General features: G+C 58.9%; 1 protein-coding gene across 1 annotated transcript; it reads right to left on the bottom strand.

The window, feature by feature from the left end:
• Window positions 1–201: 201 nt before the first annotated feature.
• On the bottom strand, window positions 202–6,989 carry FHL3 (four and a half LIM domains 3; the record flags this gene model as incomplete). Its single annotated transcript, XM_082832901.1, has 6 exons — window positions 6,906–6,989; window positions 2,091–2,264; window positions 1,828–2,002; window positions 795–964; window positions 487–673; window positions 202–356 (listed from the first exon to the last, which is right to left on the bottom strand). The coding sequence occupies exons 2-6, from the start codon at window positions 2,244–2,246 to the stop codon at window positions 202–204; spliced, it is 843 nt and encodes a 280-aa protein (XP_082689027.1). The 5' UTR covers window positions 2,247–2,264; window positions 6,906–6,989.
• Window positions 6,990–9,054: the final 2,065 nt, after the last annotated feature.

Below are 9,054 nucleotides of genomic sequence, written 5' to 3'. Positions count from 1 at the left end.
GGTGGAGGCTCCGTAAGAGCCCAAGTTTGGGGGCCCTGGGTCAAGAAGTACCAGATTGGGGATGTTGGAGTGGGGAGGCTGAATCCTGGAGCCCAGGGGTAGCCCCAGTTTGGGGAGGGGCTGGGTCCCAGAGGTGGTTTGGAAAAGGAGCCTTAGTCCTGGAGCCCTGGTTTGGGAGGGCCTGGGCCCAGGAGCCCTGGCTCAGGGCCCCGCCTGGCTGCAGCCCTGGCACAGCACTTGGTCTCCGTCCGGCACGAAGCCCTGGCCCACCAGGGAGGTGGAGCATCGGGCGCAGGAGAAGCAGCTGTGGTGCCAGTGGCGGTCTTCAAAGGACACATACTTGCCTTCACCGAGTCCTGGAGGGAGGCTGGAGGTTAGCTCTGCGATCTGGAGGGTGGGCGGTCCTGTCCCTCGGCCTCACCCAGTACCAGGTCCCATTCCCTTGCCTACACTCTACCCACTCTGTCCTTTGACCCTTTGTCCCACCTGTGATGGGGCGCTTGCAGCTGCTGCACTTGGGTGCAAAGAGTTCTCCAAAACAGGCCACACAGTAGGGATCGTCATCTCGGGAGGTGAACTGCTGCCCTGCCAGGGGCGTCTGGCAGCCAGTGCAGACCAGGCATTCCCGATGCCAGGGCTGGTCACGGTATGTCACGCCACCCTGCGTCAGTGTCTGTGGGGCGGCGTCTGTCAGCAGGGGGAGTGGGGATTCCTACCCCACGACAGAGCCTTGCTCACCCCACCCCTGTGTGCAGCGGAGCTCGGCACCCCCGCCCCGCCGGCCCAGCCCCCACCTTGCTGCAGCGGGCGCAGCGAGGAGCAAACTTGTTCTCATAGCAGGGCACGCAGTAGTGAGCACCCTTGTCGGGCACAAAGGAACGGGAGCCCAGCGGCTGCTCACAGCTGCTGCACAGGAAGCAGTGCTCGTGCCACGTCTGGCCTCCGTACTCCAGCTTCCGGGATCCTGTGGGGAACAGGGGTCCCACTCAGAGGCTGAGTCCCGAGCTCCTGAGTGCCACCCTCTGCCACCCCCTGAGGAGGGTCCCCGCTGCTCCCACAGGCTACAGGGTGGTATCCATGCATTTGCAGCAGGATCCCCACCGCATCTAGTGCACATGCTAACCACCTCCCCCCAACACTGGATATGCTGGCTAAGCACATGCTAGGCCCCCATAAACTAGACCTGAGGGTTTGGCATAGGTGAAGTCCCCACATGTACCAGAATATGACGATCTCAGCATACGCCAGGCCTCCAGGTCACAGGCACGATGACTCAGTATATGCTAAGCGCTTATATACCAGATGTGATAGTGTGAGCACACACACAAAGACCCCATATACGAGGCAAGCAAGTCCCTGCCCACACGGAGTTCTGCCCCGGACGTGATAGATTCAGAACATAATAAGCCCCGGCATATCCTAGTCATGCCAATCTCCACGTGTTCTAAATCTTCACATTCTATTAGCCATGCAGGTTGCCATACGTGTTAAGCCCTTTATTTATATGTCTTTGCACACACCAAGCCCCAATGCAACAAACACTGACAGTCTCAGCACACTCGCCGCTCCTATGTGTGCCAAACACGCTAAGCCCCCAGGTGTGTATCATGCGTTGTCAGTCCCTGTGCGTGCTAAGCTCCCAAGAGCAAATAAGCACGACAGATACCGCACACAGTAAATTTCCAGGAACGTGCTGCGTGTGCAGGTCTTTACCAAGCCTCCATGTTGTATCAGACAGGCATGCCAGTCCCTTACAAGAACCCTACACAGATGCCAGGCATGCCAGTCCCACGCACAACGAGCCCCTGGGAGCCCCCGGGAACGTACCGGGCATGACGGTCTCCCCGCAGGCGGAGCACTGTGAGGAGAAGGCACTGCAGTAGCAGTCGTTACAGAGCAGCTCGCTGTCCTGGCAGGTGAAGGGCTCGTCGGCCAGGGAGCGCTGGCAGCGGCAGCAGCGGAAGCAACCCTCGTGGAAGTGGCGGTCTTCGTAGAACAGCTCCTGTGTGGAGCACAGCAGGGGCACTGGCACCTTCGCCCCCTCCTGCCAGCCTCCACCCACTCCCTGCCCTGTGTGGTCCAGTCCTTACCCTCGAGTCGTGCCCGATAAGCTGCTGGCACTCGGCGCACGTGTTGGCGAAGGTGTTGTCATAGCAGGGCACACAGTAGGGTCCGTTGTCTGTCTGGATGTATTTGCGCCCGTACAGGGACTCGCTGCATTTTGCACAGTCAAAGGCCTCGCTCATGGTGGCTGTGAGTGAGCCCTGTTAGGGACACAAGGTGGGGCAGGGGTCACCCAGAGGGGCTGTGGCTTAGCCCACTGCATTTAAAAAAAAGCAAGAACTAGGCATAGGAAATGCCAGGTCAGAGCAGGTGGTGATGGGGAATGGGTGTTTCTGGGAACACAAAGAGTCCTGCATGTTTATTTCTGTATTTAACGTTGGGGATGAGAGGGGGTCAGGAAAAAACCAGGAAGCAGAAGTTCTTTTCTTATCTTGGCCCTGGCAGAACTGGGGGGAGGGGGCTTTTCCTGGGTCAATGACTCATTTCCTGCCCCTGCATTTAGCCTGAGTTTAGCCTCCACTGTCCCTACTGTCCCCAAGGGGGTAAGAGCAAGGACACGGAGCCACCCCACCCTGTCCCATATGAACAGCACTCTCACCCTCTCCTGACTCCCAGGAAGGGACCCTAGGGGTATACCCAGAGCTCTGGAGTGGGGAGCTTAGGGATGAGAATGGGGCTGTTTGCACTCCACCCCCCAAACCCCAGCCAGGAAACAGCGGAATGTAAGAAGGAGGCTGAGCCAGTGAATGGTGGAGGTGGAGGAGGCTGATGGGAGAAATCACATTGGGCCTCCCCTCCCAGGAGAATCCAGCAACAAGGACTTCAGAGGCTCAGCCTAGGTTTAAGCAGGAAGGAAATCCTGCAGGCTGGACACAGCCAAGCTTCCCCAGCTGGACCCTCTGCCCTCACCCCCTCCACCTCCCGCTGGGTCTCTGCTCACACCAGCCTGGGCAGCCTTGGCCTGCAACACCTGCAGCAGCTGTGGCAGCACAGATGGCCAGATGTCAGGTTTTGCCAGCCAACAGGGGAGGAAAAAAGGGAAATGAGATGCTTGGGGACGGAGAGGGGAACTGGAGGTTATGCAGTGTGCCTCCTGCTGTCTCCTGCCGGTCATCACTCCTGGCAGCGACTGGCAAAGCCCCAGAATCTTTCCATCCCCTGGGTCATTATTTCCCTCTCCCTGCCTCTGGGAGAGACAGCATCTCCCCAGCTTTTTGAAGGGTTTGGGGCCAGGGAGTGAAGGGTGAGAGAGTGGGAGCCACTGAAGACATTTCCTCTCCAATCAGGCCTCCCTACGGTGGGCAGTCAGGAAAGGGGGAGCCCTGAGCGCTGTTGCTGCAGACACCCAGCCCCCCACCAAACCTCAGACACTTTCCATTTTCTCAGGAACAAAGCATGTTTGTGGGATGAGGTCATCCACACAGCTGCCTCTGCAGCAGGAGCTTGGGGAGTAGGGAGGGTGAGGAAGTGGGGTTCCCAGTCCCTTCTGCTGCCCCTGATTCCAGTCTCTAGCCCCAAATTCAGAGCTCCCCACCCCCAGTCTCCTCCATCATGAAGCCTGCTCTCTGAGGACTGGGATCCCGGGGTGGGTGGAGAGGAACCACTTGGACCCTAGGAAGGGGATGTTCTCACAGCTGCAGATGGGCCCCAGGAGTACAAAGGAACCCACCAACACACTCCTCCACATTAGACCCCAGTAACTGGCAGTCCCCAGAGCCTGGCCTGGCTCACGCTGAAGGCGAAGCCCTCCTTTTCTCAGCCACCCCCACCCCCCGCAGGAAATTCTAGCCAACAAGCGTGGCTCTGGTTTGGAGTTCAGACTCCAGGCGCCAGCAGACGCCCCAAGCCTGGGGGCCTGGCTCTTCCGAAGGGGTGGCTCACGAACCCACAGCTGCCCTTCTGTACGATGGGAGGACACTCAGTTCATACCCCAGGCCAGGGCATGAGGCCGCCAGGAGTCGGGGTCTTCAGAGCCGGGACTTCTGGGCTGGGGGCTATGCTGGAGGGTGGAGGGTATCCCTCCACCTCAGTCCGCTCCTCGCCATTCAGGCCTGGGTTTCCTCTGGCCCAACATCTGAGGGTTGCCTGGGCTGTGAGCCACTGGGCAGCGGGGGCCACACAGGTGGAGTGTGGCCATGCATCCATCCACGAGTGACCTGGGCCCTTCCTTCCTTCCTGGCTTGGCCCCCAACAGCTCTGTCATCTTCCCAGGTCCAGACTAGCCCTAGGCCTGCCTACTGGGAGGCAGTCACCACTCTGAGACAGGGGCACCCCAAATAGGGTATGGGCGTGGCTTCTGTTTCTTTCCCAGAATCCCCTAGTCTGTCCAGCTGGGCTCTGGTGAGGACAGAGTGAAGGGCACTATCAAGGCCCACCTGTCTCTGCCTTTTGTCTGCCCCTCCCCCCTCCCCCTTTCCCTGGCAGGACTGGGGGACTAAAGGGAGCCAGTCCTGTATTCCTTCACGGCTGGTAGAGGGGTCGGGGGGAGATCGCTCAGTCTGCCAGATGGCTCTCGGCCGCTGCCCCCAACACACACACCTGCCTACACCTGACCCACACACACATCTGACCCCTCCCCGTGAACCTCCTGCAGCTCAAAATGGCTGGATAATGGCCGTGGCATGTGCTGTGTAGAGGCTTGAGCTGTGAAATATAAACCTGGGTGATCTTGGGCAAGTCACTTAAGCTCCCTGAGCCTGCTTCCCCATCTAATACTACCTTCTACCTCCTAGGGTTGTTGCCAGGCTTAAATGTGATGATACTTGGAAAGCACCTGGGAGATACTAAGTAGTCAGTAAATGGTAGCTCTTAGTGTTTTATTATTAGCCCCTCACTCATACGGGGGTCAGTCAACAGTTTCTCAGCCAGGCCTGGGTCAGGGGGCTGGCCTGGGACTTGACCTTGACATTCTCAGCGGGGCCCCAGGGAGAGAACAAAAAGGGAACCCCCTAGTTCTGCTGGGGGAGCTGAAGAGGCCCAGGCCGTGGGGCTCACTGAGACCAGTGGGGCCAGTCTGACTCCAGTGAGCATAACTCTGAAACCCCCAACACAGGTACACAGGTGTACACACCTGCATGCTGCTTTGCCTCTCACAAAGCGCTTTCCCACCCACCCACCATCTATCAGATCTCACAAAGGGCAGGCGGGATAGGGTATCATCCTCATTTTACAGCTGAGCACAGAGGCCAGGGACAGGGCAGGGGCATGCCCGAAGTCACTCAGGTATCAGAGAGCTCAGGTCCCTTGCCTCCCAGCCTGGAGCCCTTTCCTGTTTCCCTAGAAATGGTGGTGGACGGGGTGGTCAGCGTTTAAGAGCAGCGGGACAGGAGATGCTGGATGATATCACTAGTACAAGAGCCTGGCTCTTCTCCCCAGCTGCCAGCCCTGTGACTGGAAGACACCCAGAAGTCTTTCCAAGTACCCATGCCAACCGCTCAACCCCTTCGCCCCCCTCCACCCCCCCTGTCCAGGAGGACCCTGGCCAGGTCCCACAGCTGTGACTCAGGATCAGAACAGACCCCTCCCCCAGCTTCCAGGAGTTGACAGGGGACTTGAGGGGAGAAATCAAACTCCCCCCACCCTCACCCCTGCTACTAGGCATCCACCCCAAACTCTCCACTCTCTTCCCCGCCCCCGCCATGGGGCCTGGGAGTCAGAGCGGTTTGGGAGAAGGGGGTGGGAAGCAGGATCCAGCAGCTGCTCTGGGGACAGAAGAGGAACAGTTCATTCACCCCGGGTCCCCCAGGGCTGAAGCAGCGCGTCCAAGATTTGAGTTTAAAAATAAGCTGGGGCTGTCTCAGAGAGTGCGTAGGGCTCCTTCCAGTCTTACTGTCTCATGTCTCAGGTCCTCTGCCTCACGGGGGCTCAGCTGGCCCAGTGTTTGTTTCCCCACATCCTCCCTTCCCAATCTTTCAGGCCTGAGTCCCGCGGGGTCTGTCTTGAAAACTGTCACTGCCCCTCCATGACATCTGTCTCTTGGCGTCTAGCTCTGCTCCACTCAGCACGTCTGTGTCTGTACACTTCAGCAGCTGTCTGTATGTTTCCGTGTCTCTGGGTCTCGGACTGGCTATCTCCCCACGGCAGCCTCTGTGGATTTCTACCACTGTCTGCCCAAGTCTTGGCACCTCAAGGGTCTCTAAAGGGTGGAATGTCTTGGTCCCTACCCACCGCCCTTCTCTATCTCTTAGCATCTCTGTATGCCTGAGTGTGTCTGTCTCCAGTCTCTGGATGTCTTTCTAGGCCTCTCAGAGGCTGGTTTACCACAAGGTTAATGAAGCTTAAGCTTCGGGGCCCCTCATTTGCCCAGAACCCTCCAAGGCCCTGGAGAGGGCTGACAGCACGTCTGGGGTCACGGCATGCTTCTTCCTAAAATGCTCCGCTCCACAAAACCTGGGTCGGACCCTACGCCTCGGGTCTGCCTCCCGGTGACTCTACGCCCAAGTCTCTGTCCCTGTTTCGGGTATCTCCGCAGCCTCCTTGTTTAAGCTCGCCGCTCCTGTCTTGTCTCGGTCTCTTGCTCCACCGGGCGTTCTGGAAGCCGGTTTCTCGAACCCTTCCGGTCTCTCTCGACTCTTGCTTTTCCATTTCAAACTTGGCCCCCTGCCCCACCTAACTGGCGTTGCAGCGCCCGGAGCGGTACGGTTCCGGGGGCGACCCCCGGGGCTCGGCGCCCGCGCGCCACCGCCTCCTAGCGTGTTCCCTGCGCCCGCGACCGGACCCAGGCGGGGACAGGGGGCGGGGGCCGCGGCTGCCCTTAACCCCCGGCTGGCCGCCTCTCCTTTCCCGCCACAGGGCGGGGGCCGGGAGCCGGGATGGGGAGCCGGGCTCGGCGGGGAGCTCACCTCGAGGCAGGCGGCGAGAGCGGGGCGCGGCGCTCGCGTGGGGCGGGGGGTGGCGGGCAGCCGGGGCCGCGTCCCTCGGCGCCTCCTACCTGCGGGCCGGGCCGAGCGGGACCGAGCTAGCTGCCGGCGAGGCTGCCGGCGGCGCACGGACTGTGTGGGCGAGCGGGAGCGCGGCCCCAAGCCCTCCCCGAGGAAGTGAGCGCGGGGGCCCGCCCCGCCCGGACCCCGCCCCCGGCCCTCGTCCTGGAGGCTGGGGGCCAGACCCCGCCCCCACCTCCCTTTAGGGCTGGAGCCTGCCCCAGCCCCCTGGGCCCGCCGGGCCTAACCTGGCTCTACCAACCTTCGTGGGCGGCCAGGACCCCGCCCCTGTCCCCTCCCTGCAGCTTTTGCTGTCCTCCCTCTCTTTCCCCACTCTCCTTACCTCCCCCCACCCCAGTCCCCAGCGGCTAGCTGTATTCAGTCTCAGGCAAGGGATACAGGAGGCAGCCGACCAAGGTCCATTTGGGGACCCAGAGGGTCCTCATGCCCTTTTCGTGTCCCCTCCCCCTCGCAGTTTACCCCCAGGGATCACACTCTGCCCAAATTTGTAAAAGAGGACTTATTCCAGCCTGTTGGAGGGGGTGGTTTTGACCCTGCTGTCGCGGCCCTGTCAGTGGGAAGGAAGGTGTTCTCTGGAAACAAGGAGTGAAGTCTAAGGACCCCTTCTATAGGGCCTTGACCTTCAAAGGGCATTATTCCACAACCCTGAGTGGTGAAGACAGAAGTAACCACCTCCTCACCTCCAGCTGCATCGTGGGACAGAGAAATCCTCCCTCCCTCCACAGTGCCCAGGAACAGTTTTGACCTTTGAGGCCTAGGGGAGACCCTAATCCTTGGCCCCATGATTTTTGAGCTTCTCAGGAAGGGGTGTGAGGAGTGTGCAAGGATGGGGCGCTACAGGGGCGGTGGAGGGAAGTCCTCCCCGACCTCTACAGTTTCCAACCTTCTGGCTTCCTCCCTGTGCCCTGCCCGGGCGGGAGGATTGGCGTCTGCCAGGGACACAAGGCCCCTCCAGGTCCTTGAGGCCACCGCCCCTGGGATCCTCAGGCTTGTCACTAGGAATAAATAGCCTCGATCTGGAAGGGTGGGGGAGGGAGGAGGAGGCTCTGCTGTGCTGTTAGCAAAACAAGAGACAGCAAACCAACCCTGGAAATAACCTCCTCAGAGTCTAGAGATTCAGGTGCCCACAGAGGCTCTCCCATCCCACAGGCTGGGTCCAGCCAAGCTCTCAGAGCAGAGACTCATTCCCTCCCAGGCTGGGGCTGCTGAGTACCCTCCTCTCCCACTTCTGAATCACACGCCTACCTTTCTGGGTCCCAAGTCACACTTGAGGTCAGGTTTCCTTTCAAAATTAACTAATTCCTTATTATTGTTGTTCCTGATGCCTAAACGGTTAAGTGTCATGAGGGCAGGGACTGCGGACTTCTGGTTCACCACTGCATTCTCAGTACCTACTCCAATGTCTGGCACGTAATAAATATCTGATGAATGAATGAATGATGGACACTGCTTCCATTTGGACTCCCACACCCCAGATTGGACCACAGGCACATGCTATCTGGAGCCCAGGGAGGGCACAGCCAGCCCATGGGTGGGCCTTGCTCTGGAATTTGCCTTGCAGGCGTAGGAGACTCCTAGCCCAGGGGAGTGCAGGGAAGACTGCCTGGCTGGAGGAGATGGCAAGAAGGGGTTTGCTCTGGGGTGAGGGGAGGGCAAAGGTGAGCATCCTTCAGAAAGGGAGGAGTTATGAGTGAGTAAGGAAGGTGCTGGATCAAAGGTAGGGTTGGGGGGGGTCTTTTTTTTTTTTAACTGAAGTACAGTTGATTTACAATGTTGTGTTAATTCTGCTGTACAGCAAAGTGATTTGGGGTCTCTGGTTTTACTCACGGCTTGAATCTCCGATGAGCTGCCTGAATCAGAGCCAATATTTCCTGAGTTCTTACTTTGCACCAGTCCCTGCCTAAGCACTTTACATATATTAATGCACTTGATTTCCAACAACTTTGTGAAATATGTATTTTTATCCGTGATTTAAGGATGAGAACATGGAGGCACAGAGAGAGTAAGTAACCTGCCAAGGGTGACACAGCTAACAATAGAAAAGCCTGGA

The sequence above is a fragment of the Leucopleurus acutus genome, assembly GCF_964270905.1.
Source record: "Leucopleurus acutus genome assembly, chromosome: 2".
NCBI lineage: Eukaryota > Metazoa > Chordata > Mammalia > Artiodactyla > Delphinidae > Leucopleurus > Leucopleurus acutus.
This window is presented reverse-complemented; position numbering and strand designations above follow the sequence as displayed.